This window comes from Peromyscus californicus, unplaced genomic scaffold (assembly GCF_007827085.1).
Source record: "Peromyscus californicus insignis strain IS unplaced genomic scaffold, ASM782708v3 Scaffold_18__1_contigs__length_77618521, whole genome shotgun sequence".
Classification (NCBI taxonomy): Eukaryota; Metazoa; Chordata; class Mammalia; order Rodentia; family Cricetidae; genus Peromyscus; species Peromyscus californicus.
Window position 1 is genome coordinate 51,960,032 of NW_026294480.1, and position 20,317 is coordinate 51,980,348.

General features: G+C 42.4%; 1 protein-coding gene across 9 annotated transcripts in view; it reads right to left on the bottom strand.

The window, feature by feature from the left end:
* Mast4 (microtubule associated serine/threonine kinase family member 4) overlaps positions 1-20,317 on the bottom strand; it is a 590,473-nt gene that overhangs the window by 263,188 nt on the left and 306,968 nt on the right. For all 9 annotated transcript variants that reach the window (XM_052743383.1, XM_052743380.1, XM_052743379.1 and 6 more), the window contains one exon: positions 14,719-14,750. In XM_052743383.1, coding sequence (XP_052599343.1) covers positions 14,719-14,750 — 32 coding nt within the window. The remainder of the gene's footprint in view (positions 1-14,718; positions 14,751-20,317) is intronic.

Below are 20,317 nucleotides of genomic sequence, written 5' to 3' on the forward strand. Positions count from 1 at the left end.
TTCTTGGAGTGGGAACATCCCTCAGGTGTGTCCTGTAGCACAACCTTTCTGGGTCTCTCCTAGGCCACTGAACTCACTCTGGCCAATTTTCCTTTCTCACTGTCCCTTAGCATGGAGCCTGAGCTCTCACTGCTGTCCTTCTTTCTGGAAAAAAAAAATTACTGCTTCTTCCTACCAATCCTAGATTCCAATCATTGCCTGAGCTGTTCCAAGAACTGCCCTCCCAGGCCTTCCCCTTGGACTTCTCTGAAAGGGATTTCCTGAGGAGGTATGTGCTCATTTCTGTCACTCACTTCCCAGTTGAGGTCTTGGATCCTGAGTCACTGGTTTCATCTTTATGCACCATCTGAAGGCAGTTCCATCCCAGTCTCTCCATACTGGCCCATCATCCCCTCTAATCCATCTCTAGGACTATCCTTAATTACTGCAGATCTATCACAGCTCCTCAAATTGACCTATAGACTCCATGCAATTGCAGGAGAAAAAAAAATCTCTCGGATTTTCTTGTACAAGAGGACAAACTTCCTCTAGAGTTTAAAAATCCCAAGCAGCTAAAAAAAACAGCTTGGAAATGCATGAAGTTGAAGGATGATCAACAGCATCAATAGGATTCACTATCAAGCCATGATCAAGATGTCGTGGCATTGGCATAAAGACAGATCAATGAAACAAAAGAGAAAGCCTTCAACAGACACTCACATTCGGGGACAAGTGAGCTTTGACAAACACACACAGAATTTCAAGCCAAAGGATACTCTGTTCAACAAAGGATACCAGTATTCAATATTTATATAGAAAAACAGGAACTTTCATTCACATCTCCCTTGATGGGTAAAAATTAACTCAAATTTAAGCACAGATCTAAACATATGAAACTTCTGGAAAACAGAGGAGGAAAATTTGTAATTGTGTACATTTCTTAGATTTAGCACCAAAGCCTTTAAAGAGCAAGTTAAAAGGCCATCAGAATTCAAAACATTTGCTCTTCTGATTATAAAGAGAATTAAAAACTCACAGGCTGGGAGTCTTCATTTACAGGTTCAACATCTCTTATCCAAAATGTTTGCAACTTGAGATGTTCCAGATTGCTGAATATTTTAGATTTGGGGTTTCTGGATTAGGGATGCTCAGCCTGTAGCAGATTTATTTATAAAGGCCAAATACTATCAATTTCCCAAAGTGTCATCAAGAAGTAAATGGATAATCAGACAGTGACATTGCCATGCAACAGAATATTACCTAGCAATGGAAAGAATGAGTAGGAACATATGCAACATCGGTTAGAACGTGGATAGACTTCAAAATAGGTATATTCAGTGAAACAGGCCAGAGCAAAAGGTGGGGCGGGGGTGTTATTTCCAGTATCATTTCAGAACATTTTAAAAGTGCAATATAATTTCGGGGGTGGAGGGATAAAAGGCATTGACAGTTGCCTGGCTGGGTACAGGATGGAGGGAGTACTCCAAGGGACAGAAGGGACCTCGCAGGGGAGATGGGCAGTGCACACTCCTGCTGTTGCTGGTGGCTGCACATGCATACTTCATTTCCATCATTTTTATTCTGCAGCACCAAGGACAGATATGGAATCTCATGAACTCTATTAATGAGCATGCACAAATCCCAACTGTGGACTGAAGACTATGTGCACGTTCCTCTATGCCAACTAGGCTTCAATAAAGCTGTCTTCTCAGTGGGAATAAAAATGTGATCTCCACTGGCAGAGCATGTGAGGTCCCCATGTTCTTGGGGACAGCAGAAGTGGGTTCATGCTACATGGGGTTCGAGGGGAGGAAGCAACTGGAGGAATGGCTGTGTGTTAGTCTGCCATTTTAAAATTCTGCCGTGGCTTCAGAGCAACAGAATTCCCAGTGCTTTGGTACGTTAATGCCATACAGCCTAGGCATCTAGGTAGTATGGTAGTAGATGTGGTGTACATTAGCCTGGGGAGTGACTAGGCGGAGTCTAGGAAGTGCTGGGCAGAAGATCTTTGTTGTGATTCTCCTCTTAAAATCTGCAGGACAACCACTGCCATCACTATTCTATGTTCCTCATGATGCATAAATGCAACCACCTGGAGCAAATCACACAGGAGAAGAAGGAAGAGGAAAGATGGGAACAAGCCAAACCAAAACAGAGCTGGTTTAAAACTAAGAAGCCTGACTTCTCAAAGATAATAATTCAGTTATATGCTTTACCCAATGTTTATGACAATGTGTCCAAGATTCTACCAGAACCAACTTACATTAACATACAAATGAATACCTTAGAGTGCCACCTTAAAAACCAACACTGCTCCCCTAAGATGTGAAACCTGCATACTGAGCTATTCATTCATCTCAGCACGTGAAGTCAAGTGCATTTTTCAAACACCCTTCAGCTCTTCCAAGTGCTTCTGTAGCCCACAAGGATTGCTTTTAACATTTAAACTAATGTACCCTAGACACAGGAAAAAATAAAATAAAAAAGACTTTGCTTCTTTCAGATGACTGACTCTTGATTTAACATACTAAACACTGTGCTTTGTATCCTAAACTACAAACCCCCGGTGAACACATTCGTGTGCCCCTGCTAAACACAGACAAGTACTTGTATCTTTAGCAAGGAGACCAAGGGGGAGCCGAGAAAAGGGGAATCCACCCCCCAACCTGTACCTACCCAGAGGGTAAGTCACCATTCCCCGAACATAAACATTATCATTTCTTTACAGCTGCTACACTTGTGAAAGTCACGTAGTGCTTGAAGAAAATGCCCTCTTCAGTTGCTGAAAAAAATAAACCTCAAAGCTAACCCCTGCCTCTAAGCTGACTTGTCTTATTAAAAACTTATCCGTTACCACCACACTGAAGGCTACCACCATGGAAAATCCATGTGTAGGGAGCGCTGGGGCATAGCCCCTGTGTCTCAGCAAGGTCAATCCTATGGATCTCGATGACATACCAAAAGTTAAAAACCAGTTCTTCTTGTGCAAAAAGGGGTACAAAGGCCATCCTACATTATTTTTCCTTCTTCTTCTTTTCTTAGATAGGGTCTCACATAGCCCAGGCTGTCCTTGAACTCAGCAGAGGAGACCCTGAACTTCTGATCCTCCTGTCTCCACCTTCCTAAGGGTTGAAATTATACAGTGCTGGAGACTGAACAGAGCGAACGCTGTCGGCCAAGTACTCTACCAAATGAGCAAGCTCCAGAGCCCAACACAACAGGGTTTTTTGTTTTGTTTTTCTATGTGTGTGTGTGTGTGTGTGTGCAAGTGCACAAGTGTGTGTACATGTGTGTTTTAATAAAGCAAGATCACTTTCATGAAAGCAAGTACAAAATTCCCAAATGCTTCTTAAGAGATTATATTGTAGGCATTTCAAACATTTCCCGACATTCTATCACACATTTAAAATGTATTAGTAGGATATGCATTCTAGGGACTGGAGGGATTACTCAGCAGGTTAAGTGTTTGCTATGTAAGCATGAGAACCTGAGTTTAGGTCACTAGCACCCACATAAAAGCCTAAAGCAGCATGGCATGTCTGAACCCCGGGACTAGTTATTGGATCCCAGAGCTTTCCTGCCTAGCCAGCCCAGAGCACAAGCACTGTGAGCGCCAGGTTCCCAGTGAGACCTTCTCTCAAAAAATAAATAAATAAATAAATAAATAAATAAATAAATAAATAAATAAACAAAAGGAAAAGAACGATAGAAGAAGACTCTCAACATTTACATCTACCCCTCAAAATGGATGAGCACCCCCCCATGAGTGTACATATATACACATACACAAAGACTTTTCCATCTAAAATATTAAAATATAACTTCTATGCGAGACGCTATTTATAGCTACATGACAATCAAATTTATATAGTCGATCAAACTGTTTCTGCTCAATCATTTGTGTCAAGTGGACTATCTGTGGAGAATTTCCTAATGACAGAGAGGAAAGTGTTGTTTTCTGGGCAGTATATGAGAAGAAGCAGGGCTCAGATGGCCCTTGGGAAGGAGTATGGAGTAACTAACTAAAAGGCTCCAGGGGCATGCCTCACTAACATGTTGAGGATGCCCTGTACTAACATGTTAATTCTAACATGTTAGTACAGGGCATCCTCAGTACCACCTGGAAGACGCGCCTCCTTTACATAACAATAGGTTAAAAGACAAAGCAGGTCTAGTCTTAGAAAAAAAAAACATCCCAGCCAAGTCATAGAGGGTGAGGTCCCCTTGCAGCAGAGGAGAGAGAGAAACCCCCAAAGCACTTTTGATTTTCCCAGTTCCTTAAGTCTGACTGTGGCCACTCCAAATGCAAGGAAAGGGGACTTGAAGCCTCCTAAGGAGACACTCGCAGACACAAGGGAAGCCCACTTCTTCCTGGCTCCTGTCTGTGTATCAGAGAGCCCGATTGGCTTCTACACAATGGGGTAAAGAGAGAACAATACTGAATTCAGAGGCTGGCTCACATGTCCCATTGGATGATGAATATATACAGGAGTGGCCAGTTAGCACAGCTGGGCACGATCGCCCCCTGACTTGGGCAGCTCTCACTGGTCTCTTTATCATCCTGGGGTACACTGTGTTCCTGGTGGTGCTTGGGTTTGGGCTAGTTTGTTTGCCCTCAGCTGCAATGACCAGTGGAAACTTTTAAGAACTTGTCCGATTTTGCAGAATATTAAAAGAAGCTTTGATGAACATGGTGAAGGAAGGCGTACTCCTTGAAGCCTACTCCTTGGTCCACACTATGGAGGTCCACGAGAAGAAGCTGTACATCTACAGAACAAAGATCCATGGGCTTGCTAACACTCGAGCATAATGGCCTCAAGATAAAAAGATCACACTCCAGTCCCCAGTGGTTGGGAACCCCAAATTCTGCTCATGTTTCACAATGTACTAGTTGAGCCCAATAGGTCCCATTCCTTCTTAGTTGCTAATTCCTCACTGATTGAAGAAAGAAAGTTTAAATAAAGTTTTCCTTAAGGATTCTCCCTGCTTTGAAATCCTATGACTACATTTTTCCATGTTCTTCAACACTTACTTGTCCCAAATCACCATTCCAAAAACTGACCTTCCACTATGCTGAGGGAGAATGGATTATTCTGGGAAAGGGGCATGGGGATCTTGTGCACGCAAGTCATGGTGATATAATGACTGTCTGTGTCTCCTCTGTAGAGGCAGAACCCTCTGGTTATCAGGGTTGGCCATTGCAGTGCTCAGTGTACAGTGTAAGTCCTACCCAAAGCCACAAGGCCACCTGCCCCTTCCACACCCCTCAGATAATGCAACAAAATAACACTAGAAAATGCTACTAAAATCATTCGGCTTTAGGAGTACTTCCTCAGGGCTGGAGAGTTGGTTAAGAGCACTCAGTGCTCTTAGAGAGGCCCTGGGCTCAGTTCCCAGCACCCACACAAATGTTCACAACCATCTGTAACCCCTGTTCCAGGGAATCTGATACCCTCTTCCGTCCTCCATGGACACCAGGCATGTACATGATGTACACACATGCATGCATGCAAAACACTCACACCCATTAATAAAATAAGTAAATCTTTTAAAAAACTTTTAAAAGAAGGAAAAAAGATTACTTCTGTTGCCTATCTGGTGGATTTCTGGTTAATCCATCAGGTTACAAACAAATGGTATGTCCTATTTCCTAATACTTAACAGATACACAGTACATACGTATGCCAGGCACAATCACAAACATTTTACAATTATTAATTTAACCCTCTGGACAATTCCAGGATAGAGTAATATTTCCCTCTTCTGGATGAGAAACTAAGATGCGCAGACGTTAAGTAACGTTTGGAGATCCCGGAGCTGGTTAATTGGCTGAGACGGAATTCAAATCCAGGCAGTGCTCCAAAGCCTTATCCCGAGATTTCCTACAGATCAACAGGCCAGAGGAGGTATCTGTCTGTTTCCAGCCCCTGTGGTCACACTGTATAAGCTGAAAATGAATCACCTATGGAAAACAATTATTCGACTCCAATTTGCTAAAGTTATTTTAGTAAGTATGACATTTCAAACTCCGCTTCATGCAAAAAGGTAGTTCTCAGCTGGAAATGGTGTTCTGAATATCTCTTAAGCATTGGTCTCCTGCTCTCCCACAACACACACACACACACACACACACACACACACACACACACACACACAAATTCTAATCTCCATGTTTAGAAGTACACATAGATTTTGGGGATCCTAAACCTTCCCAAGATAACCCAACCCTCTCCCCTGGAGCAGAAGGAAGGTCTTCCTCGAATTTCCACAGGGAAGCACCCACCCACTGGGAAGCACCCTCCCATCCCCCCCACTGCTCTGTTCGCCCAGCCTCCTCTCTCCCCACTGCAGACAAACTCATGCCTGAGAAGGAGGACTGCAAACGCATGCCAAATGCCATGCTGGCTGCTCGATGAATATATAAACGCAACTGACATTCTCCACAGCCCCAATTCCTCTCTTTACTCTAGGATAGATTACACCACCCGCTCCCTTTTTATATAAACATGCCACTTTAAATGCTAATTCAGATGCAACACTCAATTTTTTCTTCGTTTTGTTTTTGGATTTCTAACATTCAACATGACATTGGACTTCTATTTGGCTCTGACAGTAGGTACTCTGAATTCAATATTTGTGGGGGTGGGAGGGTTGGAGAGCGCTGCGAAGAAAACAAATGTCTTTTAACACATAGCTAAATGTGGTGTATATGTCCCTTAGTTTGCTTGAATTAAGCCCCTTTCTTCTCTTTCCGGAAATGTTACCTTCATCTTGCTGAAGATCTCACAAGTCTGTTTCACATCTATTACAAAACCAAGGAGATTCCCTCTCCCTCCATCCTGGAAATAACCTCATTTTACCTAAACTACTTTGCAAAACAGCCAGGCAAGGCATTATGTTCTGAGTTTAAGTCTTTTAAAAAAAGACTTAAAAAAGTACACGGAACTATACATACCAATTGCATTCCCCCCAAGCCTATTCAGAGACTGAGAAGGTCACTGCCTTGCTTGCCTCAGGATGAGGAATTCCAAGCTCAGAAATGTCCTGATCCAGTGCAGGCAACCCAAATGCAATTGCTGTAAGACACACTGTAGTCTCAAGTCCAACATCTCAGCTCCACCCCGGCTTCTCTCTGCTTTGAAGGTCCTAAGCACTCTTTGACAGCAATCTCTCTGTGGATTACTCTCATTTCCCACACCATGCCTGGATACGATACTCTTGGCTCTGCCTATGTAAGGCCAACAGCTAGGAAGAAGTGGAGTAAGTGTATTTGCCTCTTGTGCATGTATTCATTTGTTCATATAGCAACTGTTTTTCAACACCTCAAACCTCTGGTAGACTGGCCTCTGGCCCCTTTTGCTAAAAGGTAAGTGATAGGGTAACTAAGCGTATAGGAAAAGCCTGACAGTTGTGCTTTGTTTTGTGTCTGTCTCCTTCACTATGGCTCATGGCACAGGGCAACACCTCACCCACAGGTGAGGGCACACACTGGGGAAGAAGCACTCATCTTGTAGGAGGAAGACTGCTCCCCTCAAGAGTTGGAGGTTGTGAGGCCGCCTGGCAGAGGGGAAGTGAGACCATGACCAAGCTGGCCATGCTTTGATAGGTAGACCAGGAGCTGCTCACCCAGCCTGTGGATCCCCATTCTTGCCCTTCCCTTTATTAGTCAGTTTAGAGGTTCTTTGGAGCTGTTGGGGCTCTTTTTCAACAATCTGAATTTGCTAGTTATCTGACAGCAAGTCGGGTTCCTTATCTTTGGGAGGTCAGTTGAGCAAATCAGGAACTCTTCTGAATTATGTAGGAATCTCCTGATGTGACAAGAGACCTTGAATTGTATAATTTGTGTGTTAGAAATTCCCAGGGGATGTTTAGGTACACAGAAAAACAAGTGTGTCTATACGATCTATACCATAAATTATATAATCATGGAAATACTACGTTTGTACTGTCTTGGGGCTCACTAGTGAGAATTCTAGCTGACTATTCCTTTGTAAATGTATGTTGACTATCTGAGGATACATCTTAAATCAGTATGTTCTCACATGCCATATTATGCATTAGCATATTTGTCTATGATGGCTGAATTGATGAAGGCTGAAAAATCTGATGGCTGTAGCAACACCCCCTTAGAGGTTCACTAACAGGAGGTATTTCTGGACTCTCAAGAGAAAGAGGCTCCCTTTGGCCCACTCTGGGTGTTTCTAGGTGACTAGGATCTTAATAGAGGTATCAGAGATGTAGGATGCCATGATGTGTAGCATGCTCAGAGAGATTTACATGAAAAGAACAATGAACTTGACTCCTAGGAATAACTTGGGAGTTGCATGATATTTCGTTTGTGTTTTGACAAATAAAGCTTGCCTGGAGATCAGAGGGCAGAGTTAGCCACTAGTTAACCATAGAGGCCAGGCAGTGGTGGCACACACCTTTAATCCCAGCACTTGGGAGGAGGAAGCTGGAAGATCAGGAGTTCAAGGCCACCCTGGGATACACTAGATTGAACCAGTCTAAAAGAGAAACAGAACCAGTTGGTGGTGGCTCACACTTTTAGTCCCAGCACCAGGGAGGTGGAGACAGGATCTCAGTGCCCATTCAGTCTGAGAATTCCTAGAGACAGGATCACCCCCTTTGGTCTGAGATTTCTTTAGAGGTAAGAAGTTACTGGTGGCTGGCGGCTCTGCTTCTCTGATCTTTCAGCTTTCACCTTGGATATCTGACTCTGGGTTTTTATTGTTAAGACTAATTAGGATCGTGCTTCACTTGGGGGTCAATGGGCCCCTTTTATGTTTATGTTTCCAATATGGCTACATTGAAAACATCCTTTCTACTTCTTACAATTACTTGCCTCTTCAATTGGCATATGGGGCTGGGTGGCCAAACCGAGCATGTTGAGGCAGCCAGAGTCCAAGTTTTTAATCTAAAACATCAGTCACATGGCCAGCTCACCAGAAGGCTCCCATTAGTGAGACTTCTGCTATAGTCAAAGGTAGGTACATGTAAGTAAAGTACCAAAGGGAAAATATGTTCAAGGTTCACATGAATCAATTTCTGGTTCTAAGAAGTGTAGCATCAGAGTAGGTGTGATGGAGATGGGCACTGCTTTACACATAGGTTAGGAGCTGGGCTTCCTACAGGACTAGTTAGATCCTAATATATGTATGTCTACCATGGCCAGCATTAGTGGGCCACAGCTCCTTTCAGAAAATTGAAAGGACAAGGTGAATGGAGAAGAAATGGAAGTTGATGAAGATGCCAGTGTCGGCGCTAGACCCAGGGATCAAAATGGAACAAGGTACCACAACTGACTCCCAGGAGCCATTCCTCAGCGTGTACACACTCTTCCTAGAGCTGCCATGTACATTTGGAGCTGCTCCTACTTCAGGTTCCTACTGCTGGGTACCCCTAAAAGGCATCTCTAACGCTTTTGCGGCCAAAGACTATGAAGCTGAGAAACCATCCAAGTATCATTCATTGTTTCTACAAAAATAAACTGGTAACTGCCATGATTTCACAGATTCCCAGGCCCACAGGGCTCCATGCACAAACATGGCAAAGCTCATAATTAGACAAGGCAGAGAAGGCCATGTTAAATAGCAGGGAGACTCTACGGCTAAGAATAGAGAGTACAATTTCTTTGGTTTTGTGGAGAACTCTGAAAGCCCGTTAAAAAAGCTGGAGGGGAGGAGGTGGGAAGAGCTGGCACCAGCCAATTTCCTGCTCCTCTCTCCAGGGCATAAACACTACAGAGGCACTCTAGGGAACTCCAAGAGAGAGAGTGAGATAGAGAAAAAAAAAAGCCTCTATCCTAGGGAGCTTTATTTAGGCAATTAACAAAACACAAAGGGAGCCTTTAAAAATCAGCGGCAACTGCCAGGGATGCCTGGCCTTTGTTCCTAACTATCCATCAGTTCATATCTTTGCCTTTTTCACTTTTTCCACTTTCTTTGTCTGGAAACAAACTCCTCTGGGACAGCGTTCTATTTAAAAATGTCAGGCAAGGCCTCAATAGGAGACCAGCAATACTAATGCAGAGATGGTGACCAGCCAAATAAAAATCATGTCAAGAGAGTCTGTGTGTCCCAGGCTGAATTTATGACACCAAGGACAGGGACTCTGCCATTCAGCCACAGGATCTCTGTCCTAGCAGACAGGTTTGGTGACAGGGGCTACAGACCCCCAGCAGAAGGCTGCCTGACTAAGGGGAGGTAGGCGTGTGTCTATTCCACAAACAGCAACATTGGAAACATTACTGAATCAGGCATTCTCTGGGCAGGAAGAACAGCCAGAGTCAAGTTCTGAAGCTCAGAGTTATAATTCATCGCCAGAAATGCAATGATCTCATTTTTCTCCCTACCTGCCTTCAGGCAGCATATCAAAAGCGATTTTAAGAGCCCTGAAACCTATCTGCACAATTCAGTGTATGTTCTGGCATTAGCCAATAGTGTCCGACATAGGGAACTTACAAGTATTATAAAACTGGACTCATTTGGGGCGATCTTCAGCAAGAGATCAAAACACCACCAAGAAACAAAAAACAGTTATGACACATCCTCATATTTGAAAAAGTTTTTTTTAAAGATTTATTTATTTCTGCATGTATGCCTGCACACCAGAGAGGGCACCAGATCTCATTACAGATGGTTGTGAGCCACCATGTGGTTGCTGGGAATTGAACTCAGGACCTCTGGAAGAGCAGTCAGTGCTCTTAACCTCTGAGCCATCTATCCAGCCCTTGAAAAAGATTTTTTAAATATAATATCTACATAAGTTATTTCTAACCCTGGGCAAAGGCTTGATTAAAAGTTTGAATTGCACTTTCACCCAATCAGGAATGTTGTCATAGAAGATATAATGTAAGTACTTACATACTTACCAGCACAGCCACATTAGTGATACATGAAGCTCCCTCTAAGAGCCACATGAACTCCATCTCTGTCATTTCCTATAATAGCAACTTTTCATACAAAGCTGCTTCCCATGCATGCCTTACACTTCTATGGTTAAGTGTGTTTAGAAATGTTAGACCCTATGTAACCTATAAGCCCCACCTGCCCAAAGACCAGATAACTTCCTGCTTCCTGGAATGCTGGGAGTTGTAGTTCTATGTTAGACCCTATGTAACCTATAAGCCCCACCTGCCCAAAGACCAGGTAACTTTCTGGAATGCTGGGAGTTCTTGGAAAATAACAACAAAGCCTCATGGGAAAGTACCATGGCCTACGGGTTTTGTCCATATAAGTGCCCCCCCCCCCCCCCCCCCCCCCCCGCTGGAAAGTTTCCAAGTGATAGTCCTGACCAAAGTCCATCTTGGTCAATATTTAACATTTTAATAAAAACTTGCTTTAATTTGGCCAAAATGGTGGAACTGGTTTGTCTCTGGCAAATTTCAGGGTTAACAAAAAGAGCAGAAATCTGTTGTATACTTTTACATTTTATAATGTAAATGCTGCCTTCTCTCTGGGACTTGTTCATCACAGTATTTGTCTCAATATTTAACCTGCTATATAGTACTCCTTTGCATAGTTCTTCCAACAGCATGATTTTGATAGACTGCTGGGTGAGAAGGAAATAGAGTGTGGTAACTTAAGTTCCAAGGAAATGGGAGGAAAGAACTGCTCTGAGAATCAGGGAACCAAAGCCTTCATTGAATTGAAAAGAGAAACTCAAATCCACCTAATACAGCAGTCTGGAGCAGAGATAAGATTCGAGGCCTTAAAGAAGATTAGAGTACTGGAAAGCCTCAGGGGAAACTTAGCAGAGGTCACTTTTTATCTAGTAACATCTTGCCTAGAAGGTAGCTCCCTGCTTTTCCTGCCTCTTGCTCTTTGCACTGGAGAATAAAGGTCTTAATCATCTCTTCCACCTTTAAAACTTTATATAAGGCCACATAGTCTTCATGTTAGCTCTCATCGAAATGATTGCAAGCAAAATATTAGAGGAGATCAGAATTATATTTTCTAGAAAATACCATTTGCTTTTATAATCTCCCAATGACGAGAAAGCGTATTTTCTGTCTTTTATTTATGAAAATTTTATTTTTAAATGTAGCATATGTATGTTTCTAGGACTGCATAGATGAAAGTTATTTTTTAGCTTATTCAAAACAACACTCAAAAATTACAAATAAAGCTAACAAATCCTATCAGTTTCAAAGTGATGGAAATGCAATTTTAAAGTAAAACCTTCAAGATACACAAATTAGAAGCAGCAGACACATCAAACTAAGGGCATAGCCCCTTCTGACAAGTTCAGTCTGTGGCTTTGGGAGCAGGGACCCTAAGGCCTATGCTGAGGCCTGCACAGTTTGCTAACATGGAAAGTGAGGGACTCACCCCAACAGCAGGAGGGGTGGGGGTTGGGGAGGACCCAGTCTTCCTGCAGAAGAGCAAGGGAGTTGAAAGCATCCCTAGGAGGCATTTCTGCAGTAAACAAGGTGAGGGGATGCTGGTAGAACAATCATGGCCTGTGACAAGACCAAAACCAGCACCTAACAAGGCTATGCTGTCCGCCTTCATTAGCTTCCTCTGAAAATGAACCTGGTACTATTTTTAAAAGCATCTCTTTTTCTCGGTGTCATGAAGGACCATGCACGCACAGAATCATTAATTACTGGCCCTCGGTGTGGCATCCACCGAGGATACTGAGGGCCATGGGGTTCTGAACACCACATGAGGCACTGTTAATTCTTTGAGGGTAACTGCAGCAAATGTAAAATTGTGTTGATTTGGGGGGTTGACTCATTTGGAAATATTTTCACAAAATTCACTGAAATAGGTAGCTTTGTGTTGACTTGTCCGCCATGCTTCATTCTACCACCAATAAATCAACCAATTTTTATTAGAGAGGGGACTTGGCGATAATTCCCAGGACGGGCTCCAAATACACTTATTTCACTATCTCTTTTTTATTTTTAATGATTCCGTTTTCTCAAGTGAAGAGATATATATTTTCTTTCTCTATCATGTGCTTTTACATCATTCAGGGCCACGAGCTAAACATTAACAGAACTGAGACTTCACTGTGAAAGTAATATATAGATCTGACATAGACAGAATGGATTCAATTTCATAATTTGTATGAGCTTCTGGTAGTTACTGGAAATATAGACTAACAAATCTAAGGAGAATTACTATAAAGTCCCAAAGGAAATCTGACCAAAGTTCTAAGGTTTTTCAAATAAAGTAATAGGAGAAAAATCCAGGGTGTTTAAGAACTAAATAAAAAGTATAGAGAAAATAAGATTGTTTGTCTACGAAGAGATCTCACATAGTTTTTCTACTTTTCTCACCTCTGGTTTCTCATTACGAAGAGAAATAGCAAAAGTTTGAGTTTTGGGAACAGGCATGTAACCATGACACAGAAAAAGAAAGCATTTAATCCCAAGGGTACTTCCTAACGAAGGACCCAAGCCATTAACCTCCAGCCAGGAAGTGAGGGGAGGAGCAGGGAGAGCTGAGGAAAATTTTGCAGGAAAAATGATTCGTTGTCCACCTGGCAGTCTAACCTTGTTTCAAAAAGAAAAAGGAAAAGAAATAAAATGGAAACAAAGTGGTCTACAGAGCAAGTTCTAGGACAGCCAGGGCTACACAGATAAATAAATTAGTGAAATTGATTTCACTAAAAAGCAAATAAAATGTTTGCACATGATGCTGTTTAGGTTCCTAGATACAAAGACTGGCATTTAAAAAAAAAAATTCACCCAAAAGATGACAGTAGTCACCCTATAGTTTTTATTACTCCACAGTGGGATTAGCGAACCTTATTTTAAATATTCCTTATATCTTATATTCTTAAATATCTTAAAAATTAAAAAATTTTAAGTGGAACTGTACCATAGACTTCTTCAACACAAACCAACCAGAAAAATCCAAAGAGTTCAAATTCAGCCCTTATATAGTGCTGCTCACAGTAAGAGAGGTACCCTACAGGTAGTGAATGAAGTATTATAGGACAATTTCACTCTAGAAATGGCAAATGAATACAACTATGTTTTGTGCAAGTATATAATTGACTTAAAGTGGAGACACACTACCAAGAATCAAGTCAAGGTCTGCACATCTATTATTTGAATACAAGAACGTTACATGTATCCTTTCTTTATTTCTTCTTCTTTTTTTTTTTTTTTTTTTTGGTTTTTCGAGACAGGGTTTCTCTGTGTAGCTTTGCGCCTTTCCTGGAACTTGCTCTGTAGACCAGGCTGGCCTCGAACTCACAGAGATCCACCTGCCTCTGCCTCCGTAGTGCTGGGATTAAAGGTGTGCTCCACCACCGCCCGGCTACATGTACTCTTTCAATAAGACCTGGCTCTAACAGCAGGAAGTGTAGTTAACTCAAAGACTTCATCCATTCAAGTACAAAAAATCCGTAATATAAAGAACAACCATAGATTTTCAGAATACATGGTCAATCATTAACTCCTGGTTAAGGTTACCTTGCATTATCTGCAGATTAAATCACTTTCTTTTTTCTTGGCTATATAATAGCATTTTTAAAACTTAAGATTCTCCTAGGACTTATTAAGCATTTGAATTTGCAATGCCCACAAACTGATCCAGCAAATTATAATGAGATCACTACATTACTCTTTAACTTTTACAAATAAATTCATGTTGTTTTGTTTTGTTGATTCGGTAGCTCATCATTAATTTTTTAATCGCCATCAAGGCCCAACAATTCAGATAATGATCACATTACAAAGCAGACAAAAAGAGAGTGAGGAAAGTGAGTCCTTCTACTTACAGGCTTCCTCTTCGGGGGAGGCTCAGCTCCTTCTGCAAAAGAAAAGAGAAAACACACATGGGAGATGCTGCACCAGTTGAAGTCATCAGGATGCCAAGTTACACATTTGGACATTCTTTATCAGACTTGAGTTGGCCCTCTCAAGACACTAAAGACTTTGATGACATAATTTTATGCCAGATCCCTCCCAACACTGCTCTTGTTACACAAGAAAAGAGGTCTGAAGGGGCAGTTTATACTATAAACAGTGTATCTGATTATGAAGCATAAAATCATTGGACCTTCAAAAAGCAACTTGAGTAAAATACTGAGCGGAGTATTATTGTCTTATGACTGAGCAAAGGTCGGAAGAACCGGGGGGGGGGGGGGGGGGGACCTACCAAGACAAGAAATATATAGAAGCAGGAGAAATTTCAGAGGATTATAATTAAATGAAAGATGAAATGAAAAGGGCAATCAAATCAGATTATTAAATCAGGCCAACTTACCCTCCAAGGAAACAAATTCCGGCAAAATACTATGCATACCAAATATTACACTTTGTTATTTTAAAGAGAGCCTGCAAAGGGTTTTCTTCTGGAATTACTTCTCAAAACAAATGGCATTTATTACTTAGGTATTGAAAAGTAGGTTAATGAACCTCTAAAAGGTAGCCAGACAGCCACAATTACCAGAGTGTTGATACTTCTAAAGTATGCTCTCACACTTATCTCAAATTAAGATCATTATCTACAGAATCATAGAGAGAGAAAAAAAAGTAGCAGGCAAGTAAGCAAGCAAACCACACACAAAATCCTGACCCAGAAGCACTTCCACCCACCACAGAGGGTCTAGAGGCCCCAGTCCTGAAGGAGGATTACTTGATAGCAATAATTAAAGAATAGGAAACCGTGAGTCAGCAGCTGACTTAAACTCAAAATTCAGTACACTACAAATTTAGAAGAGTCTAAATCTGGTCATTCATTCTCAGAATTCTCATTTATTTGGCGTCTTCCAGAAGCTCCAGCATTCTCTTTGCAAAGGTATTTCCTCTGGCTTCACACTCACCTTGTCTGTCCTCTATTTTTATTGGCTCCTGGATGTTTGTCAAGGACAAGGGCCTCAGACATCACTTCTAAACAGTGCAATTACTCTAGCACAGCTTACAGAAAACGGCCTTAAGAGCAGAGGAGAGGCAAGGGAAGACATGTGACGTGGGCTTTAAACATGAAGGTGGGTCCATATGGAGTTACCATACATATCTCTGGTACTTTGAGGAACGAAGCACCCTCCTCCCACACAGCCAACGATTTCTGTTTGTTTTTACATTTTTCCCCCATTAAATCCTTGATTATCCCCCAAGAAATTATAGCGTTTGCTAACGCTGGCTTCTTGTTTCTGAAAGGGAAATGCCCCTTCATTAACCAATGACCACCAGTGTCTTTAACCAGGAGAGTCTCCTCGGGGGCTGAAATGCACACAGAAAACCAATGAGCAACTTTCTGTATATGAATCGTTGATTAAGCAAACACTAGAAATTAGTTTTGTATTTGGGCTTTTTTTTTTCCCCCCCTCTCACAGGACTCTCTAAAAGTCATACGTCATCAGATTGTGTCTCCGAGGAAAGAACTGAGATTCCTCGTACAGCAAAAGGCCTAGAGCCCAGCAAGTCACCAATGGAGTGGCAGAAACTTATCAGATGGCATAGATGATACCAGAGGATCATTATTAGTAAGAGCAAGCAGGTAATAAATCAGATGGTATATCAACTACATATGCAATAGAAGACTTGGAAGACGGAAGAAGGAAAAGGGCCAAGTGGGTAACCATAGTTCAAGCAACCATATTCCCTGAAATGACCCGATCATAAACTGGCTGTTTTGCTCTTGGAAAAAGCTGCTGAAATAGCAAGATAAGGGGATAAGAACCGACCCTGTTTTTAATCAGAAGCCTTTCCAATGGGCCTGGAATTACGAGTTCTAAATAAGCAGAAAGGTTACAGTGGCTCACACAGCTCCCCTGCTCCACAGGATGGAGCCTGAGCTTCCAACATGAGGAACGGGGGACATTTCATAGGCCACTGTCAGCTGACCTGAAGCCACCATGCTAACTGAACTGAAGGAGCTAATCCACCTGTCAGCTTGAATGTCAGGCTCAGGATGGGAAACTCAATTTGGTAGCAAATTGGAATCAGATGTGATGGTAATAAAGTGAGAGAAATGAATGTGCCTTGGCCAAGACCTTGTGAACAGTAGCTGCCCGAGTCTGCAAATACCAGAGGGGTCAGCAATTGCAGGCTGAGCAGGGAGCAGCTACTGCCCTAATGTATGAAGTCTACGTGCTAATAAATCAGCACAGGTCGGACATAAATGAACAGCATCAAGGCATTTTGCTGCCTAAGCCCCCATGGTACTCCATGTATGTGTCTTCATTTGATTTCCTTAATGTCAGGATAAGGTCACTAATACATACTTAGAAAATTAGATAAGATGTGTGGTATTGGCCCAGGCCATAAACCAAAGCTAGAATTTGGTATATAGGGAATATGTGTTAAAAGCTGTATTAAGCAAGAACTGGAAGTGGGAGAAAGTGAGATATAAAGGAAATGAAGGGGCAAGAAGCATCTATCTCAACTAAATATGTTTATTAATTATTTCCAGATTAAGAACATATTTTAAAAGATTAAAGTTCTAAAAAAATTATTTTTGTGGATACCGATTACACAGTGACTTTGTTCAGGCTTGTTTTTTGTCTGTTCATTTGGTTGATTTGTTTTGAGATAGGGTCTAAGGTTGTAGCCCAGGCTGGCAATCCTCCTGCTCAGCCTCTCAAGTGCTGGGATTGTAGGCCATGAACCACCACACTTGTTCTCAGTGGCTTAGCATATTTTAGAATGCTAGTTATCACTATTTTTTCCATCTGTTCCTTATTCCCTTTCTAAGAATTTTAAATAGTTATGGTGAAAATGAGTATGAAGTATAAATAATCTTTTCTGAGACTTGACTTGTCTTGAGATCTCTTGATAAGACTGAGAGTGGCCATGCACAGTGTGCGTACACATAACCCCAGCACTAAGAAGGATAGGAGGATGGGGCATGAGGATGTCTTGATCCACACTGGACTACAGCAAAACCCCTATTTCAAAAAGAGAGAGAGAGAGAGAGAGAGAGAGAGACAGAGACAGAGAAAAGGCTGACAGACTGAGTATACCAAAATTTCCTCAAATTTAAGAAGAGAAGCCATGCAGAATTCAAGATAACAGGAGAAGTCCAGTGAGTGAGTGTAAGCCCGTACCAGCCAACTGCAGCCTCCAATGGGGGTGGGGCGGGGGAATGGCTTGCTGTGTTCATGAAGACAGCAAACTGCAATGTTATATATGTCTAAGAAGTTCTCACGGGTGTAATTGAAAAAAAAAACATTTATAGCGTTTAAGTATTGGGCAGCTATCTACACACAAAGTAACACCACTAAACACCCCACACGTATTTAGAAAATTTCTGAACTATTCTTTTAAGAGATCAGTAAATTGATGCCATACTAGTAAATGGAGATATTCAGGGATCCAAGTAGTGTTGTAGACTACCCGCTCCACCAAGTGTCAGCACTCAATTCACCTTCCCTTGAGGGGGGCTGGACTTAATGACTCTAGTGACTCCCTCCCAGGAGCATCCGGCACACACCTCCTTGACCAAACAATCATTCAGCATCACAGGGGCAGGCCGTGCTGACATCAAGCACCCTCTGATTGAGGATAAGGTCACTTCACACTTTGGTTGTCTTCCTAAAATTCCCTAAATCAACTCCATTGTCCTTATGAAAAAGCAACATGCACTCATAAAGAGAGAGCTATCCTCATGCCTGTAAAACAAAGCTCAGAAAAACGTAAGGGAATGGAAAAGAAACCATCAGAGATCAGAGAACACTAATGAAGCAGGATGGCTACATGTATTGTAGAATCTTGGCTTGGATCCTGGATCAAGAAAAGTACGTTAGTTCACAGCCTAGTGATAAAAACACAGTTGAACAGGGCACAGGACGAAGTCACCAAGCATTTAATCCCAGCACTTGGGAGACAGAGGCAGGTGAATCTCTATGAGTTCCAGGCCAGTCAGGGCTATGCAGTGAGACCCTGTCTTCAAAAACCAAAGAACAAACTTATGTCTGTGGTTGATTTTTTGTTTTTGGTTTGGTTTAGTTTGGTTTCGTTTGGTTTTTTGAGACAGGGTTTCTCTGTGTAGTTTTGGTGTCTGTCTTAGATTTCACTCTGTAGACCAGGCTGGCTTCGAACCCACAGAGATCCACCTACCTCTGCCTCCTAAGTGCTAGGATTAAAGGCGTGTGCCACCACCGCCTGGCTCGTGGTTGAGTTTTCAGTGAAGCACCAGTGTGACTTTCCCAGTCCTGACAACTATATTAAGGTTATGTACCATGCTATGTTGGCATTTGAGGAAGCTGGAAAGAGGATAGACAGGAATTCTCTGAACTATCATCTTCTATAATTCTAAAATTATCCCCCCATATACACATAAATTAGATGGGGGATATTGGGGATGGTAGAGGAAAGGATGAACAAGTATTTATTAAAATGCTCAAGCTTGTTTGAAGGCTTTATTTAATACTATGATTTAGAAAGCTACAGACATGGTCTAAGTGAGAGAAGACTGTGTAGAACTGGCAATGAAGAGGCATGAGGTACTTATATATGAAGAATGCGTCTACACTGTACGAAAGAGCTGGATGTGGGCCATAAAAGGAAATGTACAGAGGAGTCAAAATTGGGGGCCCTAGGTACACAGAGTCTGATGGAAGAGAAGCTCGGCATCAATGTGTGACATCAAGACTGTCCATATGGGGCTGTCATACTGAAGTGTCTGCACAGGCAGATGGATGGATGAATCTGGGTTCAAGAAAGGGGCTGGAACTAGAGACGGACCGTGGAATCCTCAGCACATACGATGGTACAGAGAGCCATAAGCCTGGGGTGGGGTGGGCAGGTAAGAGAGAAGAGTCGGAAGAAGCAGGTGAGATGGACCTGACACAGTCCCATGGAGAAGCATGAAGGAGGTCCCACGCTAGCAGTACCAGGGTCTCTTCAAAGCAAAGGAAACTGAGGGGGGCTGACACGGAAAGATTTGGTGGGTCACAGACAGCACTTTCTATCGCAACGAGATGATTGAGCAGACAGTGTCAGAACCTGGAAGTTCAAGTCCGAGAACACGATGGATAAGGCACCTGGAAGGGAAACGTGTCAGAGAGCGCCTCCTGCAGATTGTCCCTTGAACTGTCCCCACGCCTTTATCTCACAGCTTGTGCCAGGTTCCTACGTTATAAGGCTGCATCTGGGCCTCTTGCTCCAGCGGCCAAGTGGGCAGTAAAGAGGAATATGAGCTTCTGTCACTATCACAAAGAGAAGCAGGGCCAAGGCCACCAAATTCATGTCCAGGGAACTCCTCCAAGACGGAGTTGGGGAACTGAAGACTGTGCAGCTTGCTTCTCCCAAACCCTGAAAACAAACAAAACAGCAATGACCGGAACAAACTACCTCCTAGAACCTTCCAGAAAGAAGGAGGTGCACGTCCCTGTGGTCCCTGCTACTCTCGTCCCTTAGTCCCAGAATTTT